Source organism: Mustela putorius, unplaced genomic scaffold (genome assembly GCF_011764305.1).
Source record: "Mustela putorius furo isolate JIRA1106 unplaced genomic scaffold, ASM1176430v1.1 tig00004033_pilon_pilon_pilon, whole genome shotgun sequence".
In the NCBI taxonomy this organism is placed as follows: domain Eukaryota; kingdom Metazoa; phylum Chordata; class Mammalia; order Carnivora; family Mustelidae; genus Mustela; species Mustela putorius.
The window spans coordinates 4,301,413-4,324,743 of record NW_025422169.1 but is presented as its reverse complement, the minus strand read 5'-3'; the positions used below and the strand labels follow the sequence as shown (position 1 = coordinate 4,324,743).

At 38.9% G+C, this 23,331-nt stretch overlaps 1 protein-coding gene across 5 annotated transcripts in view; it reads left to right on the top strand.

Moving 5' to 3' along the window:
- The window catches only part of TASOR2 (transcription activation suppressor family member 2), a 77,923-nt gene that overhangs the window by 18,927 nt on the left and 35,665 nt on the right, over positions 1-23,331 (top strand). For 4 of the 5 annotated variants that reach the window (XM_004757927.3, XM_045072317.1, XM_013059094.2 and 1 more), the window contains exons 2-12: positions 6,073-6,206; positions 10,150-10,295; positions 10,581-10,676; positions 11,705-11,777; positions 15,370-15,461; positions 17,339-17,476; positions 17,625-17,749; positions 17,829-17,848; positions 17,939-18,038; positions 19,967-20,067; positions 20,755-20,858. In XM_004757927.3, the coding sequence (XP_004757984.2) occupies positions 6,073-6,206; positions 10,150-10,295; positions 10,581-10,676; positions 11,705-11,777; positions 15,370-15,461; positions 17,339-17,476; positions 17,625-17,749; positions 17,829-17,848; positions 17,939-18,038; positions 19,967-20,067; positions 20,755-20,858 (1,129 nt within the window). The remainder of the gene's footprint in view (positions 1-6,072; positions 6,207-10,149; positions 10,296-10,580; positions 10,677-11,704; positions 11,778-15,369; positions 15,462-17,338; positions 17,477-17,624; positions 17,750-17,828; positions 17,849-17,938; positions 18,039-19,966; positions 20,068-20,754; positions 20,859-23,331) is intronic. The other variant, XM_045072316.1, reaches the window with a different exon arrangement.

Below are 23,331 nucleotides of genomic sequence, written 5' to 3'. Positions count from 1 at the left end.
GGAGGCACATGAGAGACTAGGTCCCATGGCAAATCTAAAGATTAGACTTGAAATGTTGTGCTTATTTTACCATGATTTTTACTGTGTGAAACAGAACCAAAGATAACATGAGAAAAGTGATTAAAAGCAAACAAATTAATCTCTAAAAAGAAAATACTGAGATAGTAATATAGGAGACCGCCAAAAGAGATCCAAAATATACTTGCAAACTTGGAGCCCCCAAAGAAGAGAATCAAAATAATATAATTAGTCAGATATCTTAAAGTATAATTCAAATATTTCTGTAAAAAGACATAATTTATTTTTTGAATGTACATTTTGAAAGGATGCACCATGTATTCCAAGGAAAACTGGCCCAGCCCTAAGACATACTCTGGTAAAAATTTGGGGACTGACAAAAGGAAAGAAAATCAGCTTGGTGGCAGAACAGAAACAATGCCAGCAAACAGTAGGCTCAGGGCTTGAACTAACCCTGAGATCAAGACTTGAGCAGAGATCAAGAGTTGGACATGTAACCAGTTGAACCACTCAGGAACCCCGAATTTTTTTTTTTTTTTTCGAAGAAGTAATCTTTATTTTTCCCTGCTCTGTGGTTCTTTTTTCTTCTGTTTAATTAACTTCTGATCCTTATCATTTATTTCCTTTCCTTATTCTCTTATTAATTTACTGTTTGTATGTTTTTTGAGTTCTTGAATTGACTTTAATTCACTGATTTTCCAGCGTTTTTCTTTAATATTTACATTTAAAATTAATAGGGTTTTTTTGGTAGATTTTTTTTTCTTACACTTTACATGTATCTAAATTTAGTTGGTACTTTTCATTGTCATTCAGCCATTTTAAATTTCATTATAATTTAACCTGTGAGTCATATATAAGTAGGTTTTTTTTTTTTAAGATTTTATTTATTTGACAGAAATCGCAAGTAGCAGAGGGGCAGGCAGAGAGGGGGGGGGAAGCAGGCTCCCCGCTGAGCAGAGAGCCTGATGCGGGGCTCGATCCCAGGACCCTGAGATCATGACCTGAGCTGAAGGCAGAGGCTTTAACCCACTGAGCCACCCAGGCTCCCCTGGTTTTGTTTTTTTTTAACATAGGGCTCTGGAGATTAATTTTTCTATGGTCACATTATAATTTTACTAGATCTTGGTCAGAAATTGTTTTCTATACTGTATCAGTATTTGGTGCCAAACACAGTTTAAGTATATATAGTTCAGTGAATTTTGGTAAATCTGTGTATCCTGTAACCAGCAAACCAATAAAAATAGACTCTCTCACCCCAGAAAGTTCCTTTGTGCCTACTTCACTTCCAGTTTTCTTTTTCCTACCTCAAAAACCACTGGTGGGCTCTTTATCGCTATAGATTAGTTTTGCCAATTCTAGAACTTTAACACACGCGCGCACATATATAAATTGAACATATATGGAATCCTATATTGTGTACTTTTGTAATGTCTGCTTTCTTTTGTCCAAGTTACGTTTTTGAGTTTCATGCCTGCCTCAGCAGTTTTCCTTTTTTATTGCTGAGTAGTAGTATGTTACATGAATAGGCCACAGTTTGTTTATCCATCTATTCACCTGTCATGAACATGTAGATTTCCAGTTTTACCTTCTGAGAATAATGCTTCCCTGAAGGTTCATGTACAAATCGTTTTACAGACATGTTTCATTTTTCTTGGGTAGATTTCTAAGAGTAGAACTGGTTGGCTGTGAACTAAGTGTATGTTTAACTTTATAAAAAGCCGACAAAACTTTTCCCAGTTGACTATATAGCTTTATATTCCTACCAGGAATCTAGGAGAGTTCTTCATTCTTGCCAACACTTAGTATTTTCTGTCTTTTTAATTTTAGTCATTCTACTGGGCAAGCATCACCTCCCTAATAACTAATAACATTGACTATGTTCCTATGTACTTACTTATCATTAGTTTGTCCTTTGTGGTGTGTTTAAGAGTTCTTTGTATATTCTGGACACAAGTGCTTTGCAGATATTTTTCTTAATGATGTCTTTTGAAGCTCAGAAGGTTTTAATTTTCATAAAGTCCAGTATATGAGTTTTTCTTTTAATGGCAACTGTATCCTTTGATTGCAAAGAATCAGGTCATCAATTTCTGCAGATTGGGAATATGGGTTTAGAATCAGGTCATCAGTTTCTGCAGATTGGGAATATGGGTTTAGAATCAGGTCATCAATTTCTGCAGATTGGGAATATGGGGAACATTTATGCTTCAGTGCTGTATCTCAGCATCTCCCAGCAAGGTCACAAAGCTCTCCCAAGTTATTGGAGAGCACAGGTTCAGACCGAAGCTGGATAATATCATGCTCCACAAAGGATGTCTCCAAAAACACTTGATGTTTCTATCTGTTCAGAGATTTTTAGTTCTCTAGAATTCTAGGCTGAATTAATGATTGGTAACTGAAAATTAAGCAATTTGAAATTGAATAAAACGTAACATCCTGGGGCGCCTGGGTGGCTCAGTGGGTTAAAGCCTCTGCCTTAGGCTCAGGTCATGATCTCAGGGTCCTGGGATCGAGCCCCACATCGGGCTCTCTGCTCAGCAGGGAGCCTGCTTCCCCCTCCCTCTCTCTGCCTACTTGTGATCACTGTCTGTCAAATAAATAAATAAAATCTTAAAAAAAAAAAAAACACAAAATGAAACATCCTGTAAGAAAGGAAATTACCCAGTGTGGCCCAGCTGTGATTAGTGCATACAATTTAGTGAAACATTGAATACTGATATAGCAAAATTAGTGATATGAGTTTATATGGCATTTTATTTAGAAACATGGAGTTACACCAGAAGATATAGCCAAAGTTGAAAGTGGTCAACTAAGAGGGATGGAATAGGGGCTCCCTGGGAGGGTGGGGACAGTGATTGATAAACCTAGTGGTCTTTGGCTTTTTATTTTGTGTCTATGCTTTGTTGAAATTTATTTTAAAAAGTAAGGGGAAGAAAGATCAAGTAGCTTTCTCAAAGTCACAAAACTAGAAAGACTTAGGTTCAAAGTCCTGGCTTGCCAAGTCCTTCTGTTTACAGAGTCTATTCCCTTGACCACTCGTTCTACTACCTTCCTGGAGTCTGAAGAAGCCCTTGTCCTGAACATAACTGTTTCACACACAATTCTGAAATTATGACCTCAGTGTTAAAGATCACTCTTTCAGGGCTCTCTGCTCAGCAGGGAGCCTGCTTCCTCCTCTCTCTCTGTCTGCCTGCCTCTCTGCCTACTTGTGATCTCTGTCTGTCAAATAAATAAATAAATCAAAAAAAAAAGAAAAAGATCACTCTTTAAGACAGACACATGGTCTCCTGGTGTTTTTTGTTTTTTGTTTTTTTTTTTTTGTTTTTTTTTTTTTTTTTGGTTTTTTGTTTTGTTTTGTTTTCCTGTATTCCCTAGCTCTAGCCCAGAGCCATACATACAACAGGACTACAGTAAAGAAGTGCGGGACACAGGTGAAGAATGATTAATGCAGGGTGGAGAAATCTTAAGTCATCAGAACAGCTAGATTTGGGGGGAGGCTTTAAACGTGAGGACTATTTAGACATGAAGTGGGGGAGGAGTGTGAATATCAGATTTTGTGGAACTAATGAGGGAAATTACATCAGGAGTGCTCTGAGTTGGGCATTTTTCCTTTGTGTGTGAGAGGGAGATAGACTTTATTGAGTAGGTGGGAATCAGAGGCTTTACATATCCTTATATTTTAGGTTTCGAGTTTTCACAGCAGTTATGTAAGCTTTTGTGATTTCTTACCAATAAATACTAGGATAAATGTCTCCAGGCATGGTAGCAGATAAGAGAGGGACTTGATAAATTATCTAGTGCCATGCATAAAGCCTTATACATAAGAGGTCTTAAGGAAGGCAGTCTGGAAAGTCACTGTGTTCGAACTGAAAGGAGTCTTAGAGAATTCCAACTGCATGAGGCCTTGGAGTAAATAATGTAACAAAGTTCATAGTGTGTTTTCATTTGCCAACAAAAGTGGTTTAAACAGGGGCGCCTGGGTGACTCAGTGGGTTAAGCCTCTGCCTTCGGCTCAGGTCATGATCTCAGGGTCCTGGGATCGAGCCCCGCATCAGGGGGTCTCTGTTCAGCAGGGAGCCTGCTTCCTCCTCTCCCTCTGCCTGTCTCCCTGCCCACTTGTGATCTTTTTCTCTCTGTCAAATACATAAATAAAATCTAAAAAAAGTATTTCATATCTCAGGAGACTCAGAGGCAGGGCCACTCGAGGTGCATTTGTTTAGCGGTTCGGGGACTTCATCAGGGATGGATCTTCTGTTTTGTTCCACTCTCAGTATGTCGGCTGGTCAGTCCCCTCTTGGTTAGGAGGAATTCCAGGCAACGGACACATATAAGACAAGGCCAGGGGCACCTCCGTGGCTCACTTGCTTAAGCAGCTGCCTTCAGCTCCGGTCACGATCCCGGAGTCCTGGGATCGAGCCCCGCGTCTGGCTCCCTGCATAGTGGGAAGCCTCTTTCTCCCTCTCACTCTGTCTCCTCCACTTAGTGTGCGCGCGCTCTCTCTCTCAAATAAATAAAATCTTTAGATTAAAAGAAAGACAAGGCCAAAGGCTAGATGGAGACAGGGAGATTGCATCTTTTCTTCCAGTGCTTTTGTAAGAAAGCTTTCCCAGAGTTCTCTCTGCTGACGTCCTTCCAGATCACATGGGCCAAAAACCATAATAAGCTTCAATTCTCTCTCTCTCAAATACACACACACACACACACACACACACACCCTTCCCAGGCTTCTCCTAAAGCATGGGATCACCCAGTATCTAAACAAAATTAGGGTTTGGGGGATTAAAAGAAAATGGAGCATGATTATTAGGAAGGCAGTCCACAGTGTCCTCACACTAATGTCTCAGAACAAGGTAGTGGTGGACCTACATGAGACTCCTGGTCTCCTGATTCCCAGTTTAATTTTCCCCTCTTGACATAAATAACCTATTTGTTTCATGAATGAATATTACCAATATTGCTACCTTTTCTCTAGAATTTTGAGTATATCCATATAATTCTGCGTCAAATCCTTTTTGAAAAGAGGTATACTATTATAAAAGTAGACATGCTGATTTTATATGTGAAGCATACTGAATTCTTCAAATAAAGTGCTTGGGGTTCCTTATATGTACAATGTTTCTACCTCTGCTTCTACTGTTTCTGTTGCCTAGAGAACATGTGGCCTGGCCCCTTTTTTGCCTCCTTCATTATTTGAATATCTATTCAGATTTCAAGTATGATGCCTCTGAAACTTCTCGACATTTCCCCGTCTTAATGAAATCCCTATTCTGCGTCCACTGCATCATGTTCTAGATCTCCCCCACCCCCCGGCATTTATAGTACTGGTTTCTGTATAGGTTTGTCTTCCTTTTCTAGTCTGAGCCTCTTTTGTAGAGATGGTTTCTCATTTGTCTTGATGAATCCAGGGTATAGCATGGTACTGTATATGTAATAGGCACCACTAGTAGTTTTTTGTGTTTTTGTTTGTTTGTTTGTTTGTTTGTTTTTAAGGATGAATGGGTGGCTCAGTCAGTTGAACTTCTGACTCTTGCCTGAAGGTTGGGTTGTTATCTTGGGATTGTAGGATTGAATCGTGCATCAGGCTCCACACTCCACAGGGAGTCTGCTGGAGATTCTCTCCCTCTGCTCCTCCCCCATCTCTTTCTCTAAACTAAATAAATCTTAAAAAAAAAGGATGGGTTATATGCTAATTTGGGGTGGGAAGAGATTTTATTTGTGTTCTATTTGATTTTGTTATTTTCAACCAGTAGAACATGAATGTGGTTCTATAATCTCTATTTTTTATTTTGAGGCAATAGTGATTCCAATAAGCATATCTTATTTCTGTGAATCTTCTGTGAAGATTTTCTTTAAATATCAAAGGAAAAGCATTTCGTTTTATGTGTTACTGCTTATAAAATAAATTTAGCCTTAGCTCTGGAGATTTGTCAAAGGAGGTAAACATTATAGAATTGTACCTAATGTAAATCAGATGTTCAGTAGACCTGTGTGTGTGGTAAATACACCGTAAATAGAACTATTCACTTTATGATTTAATTTTTTCTTTTCTCATTTTAGCATTTATGACATTAACAGAGGACAGGACTATGTCGAGAATTCTGGGGGTATACTTGGTGAAAATGAATTAAGACCACCCTCCCAGCTACATTCTCTCTTAGAGAAGACCGAGCCAGGGTTCATATCAGAAAAGAGTGGGTATTAAACTAAATGCTATGAGTTATTACTAATGAATTCAAGTAGAGCAGTACAATTTAAAAAATTTTAATTTAGATCATGTAAAATGAAAGGACATTTAAAAAAAATTTACAATTTCCAGTGACTACAAATTTCACTGATCCAAAATTAATAGGGGATTAAAATTTCAAATTCCATCAGAAAAGGTTCAGGGGAAATTGTCACATTTCCCTATTTGTATTTCTTTGAAATTATGATTCATTTTACTTGATTTTGAGTTGAGATATTTTAAATACTAGAAGTAATACATACTGTGTAAGAAAAACCTAAATTATAGTAATATATATAAGGTAAAATGTTTGAGTTCACCTTTATCCACTTCCATTTGAATAACCATTGGTTTAGACACCATTAACAATTTGGTTTCCCATCTTTCTGGATCTTTTTCTGTAAATTTTCAAACACATAATTTTCTATTTTTTTTTTTTTTAAACCAAAATGACATTATATGATGTGTGTTATTTACTCGGTGTTAGAGTAGATATCTTTATATGTCAAAGTATATAGATTCACTTGGTATTTATGTACTAGTTGTAAGGTGTTTCCTTATTGATGTCAGTTTGGGTTATCCCAAGTGTTTTTGCTCTTATAGATGCCAGTGCATGGAGTAGCCTTGTCCGTTATCTCCTGTGTACTCATGCTAATATTCCTAAGGAATAGATTCCCAGAAATGGAAAGGTTACTAGGTACACACATTTAAGTTTTTGTTAGGTCTTCCAAGTTGTGCTGTAAAAAGGTTGTATTTACCTTCAACTGGCAATCCCTCAATGTCTTAAAAATAAAGGCAATACATTCTGGGATTAGATGATTAAGGAATGGGCTCTTTAACAACTATAAAGGGACCTACTTAGACTGGGCCAAATATGTAGGCATCGACAGTGTTAATGGAGGTAAGTTGCAGTCCGTCTGTAGGAAAAAATAAGGGCCTATAATGGCAGATACTGTTGGGTTCTGAGTGTTTCTGTCTTTGATGAGTGCTACTGTATAATGTACATATAGGAGAAGTGGTCATGAAAGTCCCAGGGAGAGGTAGAAGTGGCTAATTTTTGTTAGAATTATTGGGACACCTAAGTTGTTGGCATTAGTTCATCTCATTATTTTCTTTCAGACCAGATGCTTAGATAATGGAAAACACATACATGTGCCATAGCATCAGAGATCAGTTTATAATTTTCTAATCCCTCTTACTTATTAGAAGTTAAGTAGAGAAACAAGTGCCCCAAAGCAGACATTCCATATCACTGATGGATTTTGAGAAAGGGGAGATTATCTCAGGGCACTTTGAACAGAATCCAGCTTATGTCAAGCTGGACTTAACTTTTAAACAATGAATCCACAAACAGCGGAGAAATATGCCCAAAGCTAGGTGCTAAAGGAAAGAATATTAACTCAGTTTCTAGAAGTATTGTTATTGAACTTGAATTTTCCCTACTTGTTCTCTCTTGGTCACTTAAGCTCTAAGGGACACTCTTACACTTTACAGACAGGTACTTTTCAAGTTGTTTTAGTATTTCTCTGTAGAATAGCCCCCTCCTCATTCTCTTAATATTCTGACAATCTTGAATGTCTAAGTGAAGCACGTGTATTGCTCAGCAAAAATGCAGCCGCCCATTAATTTAGTGCCCATACTCTTCTGTATACTAGTTTGACTCTTAAATGATTGTGTAAGAAGAGATAATATCTTGATAAAATGTTCACCTATCTGCTTAGTTATATAGCAGGAAACTTGTGCTTTCTAGGGTGTAACTGACATCATTCTATTACGAAATCGTGAAAGAGTCCAGATTTACTGTGGATTTCTATCAGTTTTCGCTTTGGACATGCTTTTCCTTCTGCTAACTGTAAAATGGTTACTTGTATAAATAACTTCTGTTTGGAGAAAGCTGACCTAAAGGGGAAGCATTTTTAACTATCAGTAGTTTTAGGAATAAAAATGTGTTAGCACAAAATCATTTCCTATGTTTATTTTAGGCTGTCATCTCTGGTCATTGCTTTATGAGAACAGTATTCCTCATACTGGTCAATAAAATGTTCTCTGACCACATGTATTTGGCAGACACAGTGTTAGATGGGCTGTTTTTGTTTGCTTTTCAGAGTACATTATTTTTCACAGTTTTTCATTTATTACTGTGCATTGGCCATCAAAAATGTGGATGTGTGTCATATTTGGTACTTCCAGAAGTTAAAACCTGTGTCTTCGTATTAACATCGTGTGGAATTTAAGAGTTGATAGCCATAGACTGGTCATTTCCAAAGCTCTGACAACTTCTGTCTTTCTCTGTAAGCAACCTATTTCTCAAATATTGAGCCTCAGAGTTTACTTTTAAAATATTATTTTGACTTTTACAAATATTAAATACAAGGTTTCCCATATTAGGGCTTTTAGAGGACTCCTGACTTGCATTTGGGCCAGTGGTGCAACTTATTTTAAAGATGAAGTCACAAGTGCATAGTCCTCCTACTTTGTTTTAAGCCAATGTAGCTAAAGAAGGTAATGCAGCTAAAAAGGCATCATTTTAATTATCCTGCCTATTGTTTTGCTATTTGAACCTCTTTAGAATATCCGTATTTTTAATAGCATTCATATACTGATTTTGAAGGAAAAAGTGAAACTGAGAAAAAAAAATCTATATGGATCAGATGTAGGAACTTCAGGATATTCTTAAATGTTTCGTCCTCTTTTCTTTCCTTCCTTGCTACTTAAGTCTTTGACTTTTGATACTAGGCAGTTTATTAAAGCATGTTTAAATTACTTGGATAGTTGAAGTGTTAGGACAGTTTCGTCCAAATTAACTTCACTGAAATGTTTGTTTTCATTTCTATGATAGTTTAGTATTTTACTGTTGTTCATAAGTTAATTTTAATTAAAATGCTTTTCTTTCCTTTAGCTTTTGAACTTTAATGTAATTGGCAGAGTTTTGGTAAAAGCAGGAAGCCATGTTAATGTATTTATTTATTTATATTAGATCACCAAAATTTCCAGTGCTTGTATATTATTAGTCCATTCTCTTTATTATTTATAAATAGTTTGTTACCTTACTGTCTTGACCTGGTTAAAGAGCATAGAGAAGACACAAATATAAGGGGGTAGCCAAATCAGATTTAAATATTACAAGAATTCATTAGGCTCAAGTCTCGCTAAAGTAAAAACTTATAAAACAAAAGGCACAAAGCCTCAATCAAGAGAATCATTGGGTCAAGTCAGTAATTCTCAAATAGGGAACATGCCTCTCAGGAGGGTCATGTCAGAATTTCTGGGATAACACGTGAGTAGGGTTTGAAAAAAGCACTTTCTAAAAGTAATAAAGTTTTATTTTTGTGAAATGAAAAGAAGTAATGATTTTATAATATAACCCATACAAGGTAAAGTCTAACAGATGTGTCTAGGCCATGAGGAAGCCCCAAAGACAGAAGAATTTCTAATGTGTTTGAGTGTTGAGTATGCAGTAGTAGGCCCCTTAAAAGAAAACCTAACGGGCTTACTTGGGGGATTTGATATGAAGACAGGAAGGGTAAGTTTATCAAAATGTGGCATTAGTGTAGACGAGGAACATTGTTCTGATTTGCTGACCACTCACCTTGATGCTGCCGTGTTTGATCTGCTTGTCCCCACTGTGGTTACGACACACGCCTTTCAACCAAAAGCCCCAAGGCATCTGGCAGGGTTTATTTTACTCCTGTATTGAAAGTGGTTCACCCTCAGTAACTCACCTCCCGTAGATCCTGTTCTTCACGTGAGAGGTCTTTTAAGATAGTACATGTAATGGAGCCCAAACACAATGTGTCTGAGTTTTACAGGAAGGAAATAGATGAAGTATTTAGTGATATTTAGTATGCCGGTTTTAACCCCATCCTTTGGTTATCTTAAACAGTTGCATTATTTTTGTTTGTGTTTTACAGTTTTTGAGACAGTGTCCTTGAGTTCAGACTCTCTCTTCCAGAGGGCAGTTTCAATTCTTCATACTTCTTACTTGGACTCTGCATCTGAGCATGGTTTTCAGTACAGTCAAGTGACTTTGGTGAAAAATGACATTTTCTTAAATGAGGTGAGGTGCTTGGTACACACTGTGTCTGTGTGTTAGTTTTATTTTAGTTCTAAAGAAATAGACCCATCATTTTTGGTATAAAAGCCTAGCTAATTCTTCTCAGCTGTCACTTTCAGATGAGATGAGAAATCCTTGGAAGGTAATTAAGAATATATTCTAGGGAATAGAAGAAAAATAAGTTTTGGTAGTCCTTCAACAGGAGGAATTCAAATGATGCATTTTTAAAAATTAATTTGCAAGGCAAAATAATGTTTATAGCATTTGATTATTCTCTCTTTTATACAGTACAAAACTTTCTACCAAGAAAAAAAAGCAAGTAATTATACTCAGGAAGAACTTCAAGAGACTTACGGGTTTCTTCTGTTTGAAACTGAAAATCAGGTAAGGGAATTGGGTCACAGAACATTAATTTTGTGATATTAATATGCAAAATTAATGATCTCATTAAACTTAAATATTGGCATTTCACTTCTCTAAGATTTATAAAATTACCAGTTCTCCAGTCTTTTTTGTTGCTGAGTCTGGTGGCAGTGGGAATGATTGTGACAGCTAGTCCTGAAAGTGATTGGATTCCTGCGCCTTTTCACAGGCCCTCTGTAGTTTCATTGTAAATACATTTGTCACCTCAGGGTGAGATTTGAATTAATGCGGATTTCCTAAGTATTGGTAATGCCTTTTAATGGAGTAAATGATATTTCTTCATTCTGGATCATTGTTCACGTAGATCCTTTGTTTCTTGTAGAGGTTTTTCAAGTTTCAGTTACATGGTTTTTGGGGATAAGGTGAAAACTTCCAGCAGTTGCCTTACTTGAAATTGGAGCTTCTGTACTGTTGCTTGTACCCAAATTGTGAGAGAAGGAAACTACTGGGTGGACCGTGTCCCCAAAGATGTATGTGGCTTGCTAGGTGCAGTTTTAATAATACCATAATTTATAATTCACTTAAATAATTTAATATTTTGATTGAGTTCATGATTTTTAAAGAGCAAGGGTAGACTTGCTTACAGAATACTTAACGTTAGCATATAACATAAGGATTATATAGTAATACCAGAAGAGTTCATTTATTTAATAATCTACTTACAAATAAAATACATTATGGATTCATACTAAAAAAGGCACTAGTGGATAAGACATTCTCAAATTTAGTGATTCCAAAGCTATAATCGAGATCTTCAAGAGAGGACTTAATCTTGTTTAATTAGGTTTTGCTGATGACGCTTTTGTTAAATGATTAAAATTACGTGAACTATTAACCAAACACAGTTGCCTCACACAAGCTTGCTTTGTGCCATACATAGATACTGTGTACAGATTCTGTATTTATTGGAAAGCTCGTAGATCATAGTGTTATTTCATTGTCTCTCCTAAGACTGACATGATAACCAAAGTACTGTCTTTTATTTAAAGGCAAAGTCAGTATGTCAGCGCGGACTTTGTGTGGGCTGCAGTACTGTTACCACGCTTGGTGACCCAGCCAAAGGTAAGTCTGAGCGGAAAAGAGAATCTCTTCTTTCACGAGGTGAAGTGAGGTTTGGTTCATTTCATAGGATACTTACATTAAAAGCCAGTTTCATTAGTGATAAATCGTAATCTTTAGAATCAGTGCTTTAAGCATAGAAATGAGCTTCAAGTCTAAGACCTAAGATTTTCCAGTAGGAGTACCTGATCAGAACTTTTTCTTAAAGGTTGGTTGTCCTAGAAGAGATACTAAAAGTAGCTTTCGGTACCAAGAGACTAGTGCGGTCATCCCGGGCTAATGAGGACGTCTTCTGAGCTATCATAATGGCAGCAGGAATAGAGAATCGATGGAACTGGCCAGACTTGGCAACTGTGGAATGTGAGGAGTGAGAGAAGGAATAATCAGGTATAAGCCTGTCAGCTCACACTGCGGTGATGTTGTCGGTGGAGAAGAGACACAGAAGGAAAGGAGATCGGCAGGGAAGCTGAGGCGGTAGACGGGAAAGGTGATCTTACGGTTAAGAATGTGGATTAGCACTAAATTTCTTTGAGCTTCAAGTTCCTCATCTGTGAAATAGATAAAACTGTCTTTGAGATCTGCTGGGAGGGTCATGGGAGGCTACGGGAAGCACTGAGCTCCCGGTAAATGGACGCTACTTCTTCCATGAATTAAATTTGAGAAATAGTGGATTTTCCTAGGTCTTCTGGGAGATACCCTGCTGATGGTTTAAAAAGAAAAAAAGCTGGAAAAAAGGATCAGAACTGGAGATGGGGGCAAAGCGGCAGGACTAGGTGTTGGTTGAAGCCAAAGGTCCTGTTGTGTGAGACAGTATTGAAGGGAAAGAACAGGACTGTGGGTGGGTGTGGGACCTGGGGGCCAGGGGGTAGGGAGAAAGTCCGGTGGAGGAAGAACTGGGGAGGAGCACGGGTATTTAGCACGGTTGGGTGCTACCAGCGTGGAGGTCAGGAGTGGCTTGCTTCCTGCTGACTTTTTCACAGCTCTGTTGAGATGGAATTCACGCAGCCTGTAATTGACTCATTTCAAGTATACAGGTCAGCTTTTCTTAATGTATTCATAGAGCAGTGCTACTGTTAGCACAGACTCTTTTCGTCCCCGAAAAAGAAGTCTGTGCCTGTTCCCAGTGACAAGCCATTCCCCGCCACGACTGGCCGAGGCAGTCGCTCACCTGCTCTCCAGCACCCCGGGTCCGCCTCATTCAGACGTTCCGCATGAACGGACTTCTCCGTGATGCTCTGTGACTCCTTTTCCCGGTTCAGTGTGTTCAGGGCTCATCCACGCTGCAGTTCGTACCCGTACTTCATCTGCCCTTTGGCTGGGTGATATTCCGTTGTGTGGTTTTACCACGTTTTCTTTATTCTTTCAGTGCTTGAGGGACCTGTGGTGGTTTGCACTTCTTGGCCATCAGGGAGGCGCAGCTGTGTGCCTTCGTGTACAGGCTTTTGTGGAGACGTGTGTTTTGCTGTCTTTTAGGTCTAGACGCAGCAGTGAGATTGCTGGGTTTTGGGGTCACTTTGTGTGACACAAAAATGCTTTAAAACTTACATTCACGTCTTCTAAAGGCCGTGACGGGGAATACGTTCATAACCCTGATAACATCTTCCATAAAACCTTCTCTTATCCCTACTCTTTTTCATTGAAACATAACTAACATAACTAACGCATAAGACATAACTAATGCAGGAGGAGAGGATGGTGTAGTGTACCGATCCCCTAGGTTTAACAGATCTGGTTTGCGTTATTCCTCCATTTGGCTAACAAAATATTGTTGTTAAAGAATGGGAAAGTAAATTACAAGTAAATACTTTAGCTTTCATCTCTAAAACATAAGGCCCTTGTTCTACATGACTCTAATCCCTGATTATATGGTTGATGTTTAAGAGGCTGGCTTCAGTGGGGTGCCGGAGTAGAAACCGAATTATTCCTAACAAATACATGTACCGTTATTTCTTCTTAACCACGTTGTGGGGTGGGTAAGAAAATAGCACTGCTGCCCATGTGTATTTTATTTTATTTTATTTTTTTAAAAGATTTTATTTATTTGACAGAGATCACAAGTAGACAGAGAGGCAGGCAGAGAGAGAGGAGGAAGCAGGCTCCCTGCTGAGCAGAGAGCCTGATGTGGGGCTCGATCGCAGGACCCTGAGATCATGACGTGAGCCGAAGGCAGCGGCTTAATCCACTGAGCCACCCAGGCGCCCCTGCCCATGTGTATTTTATAGTTTGGGGCTCAAATAGAAATGGTTAGTTCTGTGTATCATAGTAATATTTTACGAATGTAGTGTCTTATAGCTTTAAAAGTTTATGGATCTTTTAAATCTTCCTGAGGACCCTGTAGCTTAGGTGTCCAAGCCTCCCCACCCCCCTACCAGGTTACCTGCTCCTCAGTCGCATGGTTATTAGTAGGAAGTGAATGACTTGGTGCCGGAACCCAAGCTTCGGACCACAAGTTCATTGATCTCTCCAGGATATCCAAGTGCTCTCGCTGGTGTCTCGCCGGTGTCTCGTATTTCAAGAGCTGCCTCAGTTTAGGAATCTCTGTGGGATGTGTTCTTCCCTCGCCATTCCCCTGCTGCTGCCACCTGGGGACCCTCCTCTTCTGTCTCCGCTCCACAGTAGCTTCCCAGTTGGCCTTGCTTCTAGCCTCTCTCCCGCCTTGAGACTTCAGTGTCCTGGAAGCGGCAGTCTGGCAGTCTGCCCTGAAAATGCCTGCGGGTCTCTGCTGCCGGCGGGGTGAGGTCTCCCCTGAAGAGCCAGTCCGGCAGAGATCATCACCGCTCAGTTCCACGCTTCCCCTTCAGCCTCAGTTTCCTGTACTTTCTCCCCGGCTCCCCACACTGCGGCCCGCCCTCCTGCATAGTTGATAATCGGTTGCGCTTCCATACTTGTGCTCACTGTTCTCTGAGAACTTCGTTCCTCTGTTTCAAGAGCTCCTTTTCTAAGGAGATATAATGCTTATTTCCATTTCTTTGTGTCCTCGGCTACGTGTGTCTGACAGATAGTTAAGTACAGACTACATGCTGGGCTGCGGCGGGCTGCCGTGGAGGATAGAACAAACGTGATTATCGCCGGAACTGGAAATTCACAGACTAGCGGCATACGCTGCTGCGAGGCAGGACCTTGTTCTCTTTACTTCGGTGCCACCGCTGCCCAGCACAACCTGCCAGGTAGCAGACCTTAGCGCTAATTATTAAAGAAGAGTACTTGTAAGAGATTCTTTGCAAAAAATAGCTTGAGAATCGGAGTGCTATAGTTAGGACTTTTCGTCGAATGATTGCCTTAAAAAAAAAAAAATTCAAAACTTAGAATTTACCAAGAATTGTGATACTTGTATCCCTTTTTAGTTATTCTACCCAGCTAGAGCATTGGTTGTCCGTCAGATAACATCCTGTCTTGTCTTAGCTCTAATGTTTCCATACCTTTAGAATATCTTGAACAGTTTTTAAAAGGTAAGCAGTTTCAAAACAATTAACTGTTGACTTTTCTTTGTCTTCTGTGTTGTCTTGTTTAGTTACAGGTAGCCCTACGTGTGAAATGTACTTGCGTAAACAGTCCTTTTAAAGTGTGAATTAATCTTTATCTTATACTTTTATAGGTGTGTATATTTCCAAATACTCAGACTATCTTCATGCAAGACCATGGTATCATGGGAAGTCTGGTTATGTTGTAATTTTTAACCTAATTAAGGTAAAGCCCAAATGCACTTCTATGTAATTTTTCTATTAAAAACTAAAGGTTATCAGTCTGTGATAATGTTCTTTGCAGATCATTTGCATCATAGTCACCAGAGACCGCTATAAATTCAGAAAAGATAACTGCTGTTCTTGCTTTCCTTTAAAAATAAAGCTTTTTTGTTCGATTGATAGATGATCTATGAATATGTCTTTAAAAAACAAAATAGCTTTCAAAATAATACATAAGTTAATCAGTAAAAAGCATTCCTCTCATCCTGGCCCACAGTGGTCACTTTTTAAATGTTAAATAACATAAGTTGCAACCTGTAAAAACAATGTGATTACAGTTAGAAGAGGAATTTAGAAAGGAACTTTTCCTTTTCTGGTTTAAATTGTTGATGTAAGAGAACCTTATTTCCTTTATCTCTACAGCATCCAGAACTGTTCCCAGTTTTATGTGGTGTCTATAACTGCTGATCTCAGAAATTCTTAAATACCCTCAAATAGCTTAGTATGAGTGAATCACAAAATTTAATAGTTTTTACTCAAGTAGTTCCTAGGAAAACTCTGACCCTAGAGAGTGGTGGGCTTTGTGAGAACATACTCTTTGGTCTCGTTTTGGTTTTTGCTTCATTTTTAGTTTTCTTACTGTCCCAAGTTCTCTGATTATAAACCAATACTACTGATGTGTTTTTTTGTATGTGAACTGTTCACATTCTAAAGTTTGTCCCCGAGAACTGGAGGGACGGTGGTATCACACTGGCGAGGGATCCCTGCTCCTGCTCCTGCTCCTGCTCCCTCTGTCCTCCCGCAGGGGAGCTAGTGGAGTAGATGGGCTGCGGCTCCCATAATCCTCGTTTGGTGTCATGCCTCTGTCACTTGTGCTTCGTGCTGGGATCCTTGGCCCTGTAACCCCCTGTCTGGTGGCTACTGCTGGTCAGTTTTTACCTATATGCTCTCAGTTCTCCTTACTTTACTGCTCAAAAGCCAGCCATGCCCGACATACCGGCCATCATAAAGTGTTGGAGAGGGTGAAGATACAGGTTGTGATTGCTCACTGAGAACTACCATTTATATTCTTTGGCTTCTTATTATTGCCCCTGGTGGTCCTGTGAATGAAGAGGCACGACCTTAACACCCCTCCACCCCCAAATTAGATTCTTCTTATAAAGATAAAAATAAAAGTTCCCTATAATTTTACCTCATTTTGGTATATATTTTGTGTATTTTCCATGTCATTATAGTACAACAGCTTTTAAAATCATTGTATGTTATTTCATTGTATGGAAATCTTGACTGCCTTCCCCTCCTCACTCCAAAAGACACGTAACTCTTGATGAAGAGAAATCTGTAATCGGAAGAACTATCGACTGTTCAGTTATCGGGTCCGGCTAAGCACTTTACTGTATATTTGCTCCTTGCTGATTTACTGGGTCCTGGCATGATAGAAATACCTTTATCTAAAAACTACAATTGGTATCTTAATACTTCAGTTTGAGAACTCATCTTGTGAAATTTTAGATTTCATTTGTCACCTTTTATGTTACAGTCATTGACTAAGCTTATCTGTTCAGTTGGTGGGCTCTGTAATTTTCTTTTACTGAAATGGTTCTCTTAAATTTGGGATGATTCATGATGTGATAAAAGCTGTGATCATTTACCTCAGAAAGATGCCCATACATACCAAATTTTTAAATGCCGTTTTAAGAGACTAACAGGTAATTAAAACTATTGTTGGCCTTAAGACAATTCTCTAAGAACCATAGTTGTTAACACAATTTGTCTGAAACACATCCACATCCTTACTTATTAGGCTACTTTTAAATGAATCCTAGAGTAAGATTATTGCCTTTTGAAGCCATCTGATTAGTCTTAATATTTTTATTCTAGGGAAGAGTCAAGTTTGTGTCTGAGAATTATACCACTAACTATACTAGCCCATCTTCTGGCTATGATTGCCACGTGGCTGCAAATACTAACAAGGTTTCTCACAAGACGAGTCATTTTCGCGCATTTGAACTGAGTCAGGTATAGTCACCTGGGAATAAATTATTCTCGAGTTACATTTCTGAATCTAATGTATTAAATGTCAGGACTGGGTGGAGTTGAGAGAGAAACTTGGTGCCAACAGTGTTCCACAGTGCTACTCTGATAATCCGTATTTCTTTTCTTTCAGTATTACCTCTATGAAGTTTCAGGCAGCTCTGTTATTGAGCGACCCAGGCAGGTCTGTCCTTATATTATTGTAGCTTTCCAGTACAGGGAGCCTAAAAGGATGGCAGCATCAGCCCATAAAAGCATGTAAGTAATTATGTACATACTTTGTTTTACTGGATCTGTTCTGTTTGCTCTTATAAACATGCCTTTCCTTTTTCCCTAGATTTGAACTCAGTGAAAATGGTAAGACATTGTTTAATTGGTTCTTTTATGTTTTTTAAGTAAGTGTTTTGCTCATAAATAATCAGTTTCTTTCTTCCTCATGTCTTAAAGCTCTGTCTTCTTCGTGGCAAGGCAAATTAACTGTTCAAGGCTGTCTGCTGTGTGATGTGACTCTTTGGTCCTCTGACGGTACAGCTATTCCAACGCAACTGTAAGTATGGAGTCCGTGTTCTTTACTGTTTTTGTTTTGTTTTGTTTTGTTTTGTTTAATTCTCATTTTGAAGTCTTGTTTGTCGGTACTGGTGTGAAACAAAGCGATGGTACTTGATTTTTAATTAGAGTACTTTGGGGTTGATGTATAGAGCACAGGAAACTTATATTCAGGTCCAAATTCTGACCTTGGCTTTGAAATAGTTAGTTTTGTAATCTATTAATCTATTTTGTAATCTATTAATCTTTGACAAGTCACTTTGGAAGTTTTAGTGTCTTAATCCACTCATGAGAATATGACCTCACAGACAGAACTAAATTGTTGCTAGATGTTTGACTTTCCCAAGACACAGACTGGATTTGCCTAGATAGCAGATGCAGCGGATAGGCCCTATTATTGGCTCTTTATTAAGAGTTGCAGGAGCTGATTTTCCTAGACCACTATTAAGTAGGGTAGCTATTACATATATTTGCATTTTACTGACTTATGTGCTTCTGGGGCACTGTGAAGGGCATCTTATGAAATGTTTTTATTTAGTCTATTCTTAGTTTGCACCCGAAACTATTGAACGATATACCTGTTTTGTTGAAATACAAGCTGAAAACAGTTGTGCTATCAGAATTTATTTTCTTTCTGTTGATTGACCTGTTTTATGTTTTAAGAGGGAGGATTGAAGATTATTACAATCCAGAGAGTAAAGTAAGAATTCTGTGAATAGGGGTCCCAGGGTGGCTCATCTGGCTGACCGATTCTTGATTTTGGCTCAGGTCATGATGTCAGAGCTGTAAGATCGAGCCTGGCATTGGACTCCGTGCTGGGCATGGAGCCTGCTTAAGATTCTCTCCCTCTCCTTCCTACCGTGACTCCCACTCTCCACCCCCTGCACCAGCACACGCTCTCCCTCAAAACAAAGCAAAACAAACAACCAAATTCTGTAAATAAATAAATGGGAGAGCTGGGAAAGTTCATTGTCACTGCGGAGTACAGCTAATGAGTATAGGGAGAAGTGGCTAGAACCATTAACTAAATGGTTAACATCGCCAGCAGTGGAATAAATGTCCTGTGTTTCCTAGCTATGCATCGAGAATGACACAGTGTCACTTAGGTGGTATTCCTGCCAATCTAATCAGCAGGAAACATCAGACATACCCAGATTGAGAGACATTCTGCAAAATACACGGTCTATTCTTCAGAAATACTAAGGTCATTAAAGATAAAGATCAAGAGACTGTCCAGATTGAAGGTGATTAAAAAGACCTAACTACATGCAGTGTGTAATCCTGGACTGGATGGTAAAACAGAAGAAAATTCGTTTTCTTCTGTTATAAAGCCCCTTAGTGAGATAGGTGGCAAAATTTGAATTAGGTCTATAAGTTAATTAATGGAACCATATCATTATTAATTTCTTGATTTGGTTAATTGTTCTGTGGTTACATAAGCAAATGTCCTTTTTTAAAGACACAGAGACATAGTTAGGGAGCAAGGGAGGGCATTTATAAGTCTACAAGTATTTGAAAGTGAGTTTTCAAAGAAAAGACAGGGGAAGTGGTACAAAAGTCTGGATGTGGTTCATTCAGTGGTACGGCATGGTAAGCAGCTCACTGTTGTCAAAAGTTGTTAACTCTTACATAGCGTAATTATTTGAAAATTCTCATTCTAGTATGCATAATTTCTGATTCATCTAGATATTTTGTTAATCTCAAAAATACACGCATTCAAAAAATGCAAACATATTTGAAGACTATGGTCTGTGGGGTCATATATTTGAAAATGTATAATACTTATAAATATTCACATTTGATTCAGATTTTAACAATTTAAGGACTTTCTTGTTATGATATTTTTGTTTGCATTTATATTAGAAAATAAAAAATTGTGAAGCTGTGGTTTAAATGTTCATTAAATTGCACGGTATTGTTTTGTTTTAGACCACACGAACTAGATTTTAAGTATGTAATGAAAGTGTCATCTTTGAAGAAAAAACTACCAGAAGCTGCCTTTAGAAAACAGAATTACCTGGAGCAAAAAGGTCTGTTCAGATGTAATGATACACTGCACACCCCGGGCTTTGTTCAGTTTTTTTCCTAGGTCACGTGTACATGCATACACACTCCATTGTGGTTTTAAGTGATCTTAAGGTCTAAGTGATTTGCAGAAGGGCCTTTCATTAGAGTTGTAGGGTTGCCGTGATTTAGTTCCTTGGAGGCTAACTAGAAACCAAAAGGTAGTTTCATCTAAGGTGGCAGAGACTAGCTTTACTATAGGACCCTGAGGGAGTTCAGCAGAGAAATGCTTAAAACAGTTGGAAACTCATAACAAAGCCTTTGAAGAAGAACAGAAGTTTTGTGGTGATGGTGTTTATTTATTTATGTACTTCTAACTGAAGAAAAAAAGCAGAAAACATGCAAAGGAAATTTCCTGGTCATTTAGATTAATTCATGGAACATTGATGTTTATCTTATTTATATAGTATATATCTGTCTTGTTAATTGCTACAGTAGAGTCCATGTTACTGAAAGCACTGTTTCATATACTTGACACAGTAACTTCTTACTGAGGAGTTTTGTAACAAAGACCATTGAATGTTAAATGTTTTTTAAGGAGTATTTCTAATTCTTTCATCTTTTTAACATATAAAATGAAAAACTTGGTTATTAAAAAAGCATAAAAGCATTTTAAAGTAAGAAATGTTCCATTTTTCTGATTCGCTCCGTAGTCTGTTGCCGAGATTTGTGCTTCAGGACGTATGAGGTGGAGCTGGTGAACAAACGCGGGGGAGAAGTAGATAAACTAACGGAGCACCTCACAAATAAGCAATTGGTAAGAATCGCCGATTTAAAATGTAATTATTATTTTTTCCTTGAATGAAGAAATTGCTATCTCATTATTCATTGACTATGCCTGGAGTGACTAATTTTAGTTTGCTGAAAGGATTTTCATCATTCAGTATGTGACATATTCTTAGCAGTTATTGTCCAATATTTCCATCCTTCTTTGTGTCTCAGTTTACTTTCGTGTCTCGCTGGTCAGTTTGTACTCCTGATTTTAAGAATAAGAGGACGGTTTTCCCCAAATCCTTTGTTGTTGTTGTTGTTGTTTTTTATGACAGAAGAATTGAGTAGATCCCTGGCGTTTCTGAATTAATTAAAGGACCACTTGTGAGATGCTTCTTTAAAAGTGACCTGTGTTGATCTATAGGTATGTAAGGAAAAAAGAGAAATCAAACGCTGGTGCTCCCACCATTTCCCTATTGTAGAAAGTAACATGCTAGTGAGACGTATGTATCAATCTGAAGACTTCTATCCCTTTTGTGAACCAGGGCTCCTCAGTGTGGGGAATGAGTAGATGCTGACCTTTTATGGGTGCGACCTCAGCATCCCAGGGAAGATAGTGTGAGTGTGGGATGGTGATCTAAACATGTGTGCCCGTTAGTGGCAGGCTGGACTGTCCCCGGAGTAGACAGCAAGAAATCAGAAGTGACAATAAGACCCGTGGACAAGCTGTGAAGATAAAGGGTCTTGGGCCACTTGGAGTTACTTGTGAGGGTGACTCAAGCTGGCTTAAACAGTAACAGGACTAAAGAGGCTTCTTTTCAGTTCTACGTGGTAAGGCCAGTTCAAGCACAGTTTGCTCAGGCCTCTGGGTTTCACCTCCCCCTGCTCTTATGCTACTTTGTCCCGCGGCTGCTGCCCGGGGCCACATGCTTCCTCTGTGCGTCCGTCCGGAGACGCACTGGAGCCCCTCCCACCTTCACTCCAGTTCATTAGGCCGGTGTGTGTCATCTGCATGTCCCTTGTCCAGTAGTTGACAGGGAGTGGGGTGCCCTGACTTGCGCAGGGCATCTGAGCCCACCTGCCAACACGGGGTCCGGGGTCCGGGGTCGGTCCTGCGGATCTGTGGTGCTGCCGCTCAGCACAGAGGAACTGGTGGGCGTGGCCGATGCTGAGTGGGTGGCCGTTGAGTGTCTGCCAGGGGACGGAGGCTGTGTTGTTCTGAGTGTGGATGATATCCAGAGTAGCAGCGACCTGATGCACACATCACAGCGCAGTCCCATCAGGTCCTTCCTCCTCAGTGTCTATCTCAGTGTCTATGCTTTTTCTTCTTCTTCTTCTTTTTTTTTTTTTTTTTATATTTTTTAAGTTTTTATTTTAATTTCAGTTGGTTAACATACAGTGTAATATTAGTTTCAGGGGTACAATATAGTGCCTCAGCCCTTCCATACAACACCCGGTGCTCGTCATCACAGGTGCACTCCCTCATCCCCGTCACCGATTTCCCCTCCCCCCACCACACCCAGCAGTGTGTTCTCTAGAGTTGAGAGTCCATTTCTTGTCTTGTTTTGTTTCTGTCTCTTTCCCCTTTGCTTACTTGTTTTGTTTCTTAAATTCCACACGTTGGGTGAAATCATTAGGTGTTTGTCTTTCTCTGACTGACTTCACTTAGCATTATAGTCTCTAGCTCCCATGCTTTTTTTCTTGCCTCATCACTGTATGAATAATTTTTACATATCTGGCCCCCCACCTAGACATTGAGCTTAAGGGCAGTTATCATATCTTAAGTATCTGTATATAGAGGGTAAGCAATAGATGCCCTTTAAATAAAGTGTATGTGGGCTTGTACCTGGAACACTGACCTTCAAGAATGGTGCAGACCAAGGCCTCTTTTTAACAGGGTGTTAAGGACATGTATGGCTGTATTTTTCTGTGTGTAAATGGAAGAGTCCAGTAGATACATAAAAGATTGTATGATTTCTCCCCACAAAGGTTAAAATAGGAACTTTAACCCTTACAATACATATTCTGAGAGACGAATAAGATACATAATTCTGTTTTATTTGCATATTTCATCTGTATCCCAAAACTAAAATGCAGAGCAATGTAGAGCTAACTCCCTTATCACTTTTTACAGCAGTAGAAAATGAAGCCAGAAGTATACCTGCAATTTACCAGATACCAAAGCTCTGTGTATATATAACTACTGGTGTATTTATTCAGTAATTCTTTCTTTAGCCCTTTCTATGCATCAGAAGCACAGATACAAAAACAGTCCCTACCATCAAAGAATGTGTAAGACTGGAGGAAACAAAACAGAAAATGTCAGGTGTCCAGGGACTATCACAGAAGCCTATGAAGTGATTATTCTTGTGGATGTAATCATCAGAAGTCTTTTTTTTCATACTTTGTTATTGAGTAATGTGTTGATTCCCCATATTTGTAGGCTTTATGACCTATCAAATTTTGAAAAAGAATGTTTTCTCACTGTATTCTAAAAAAACAAAATGGTGTATTTTGTT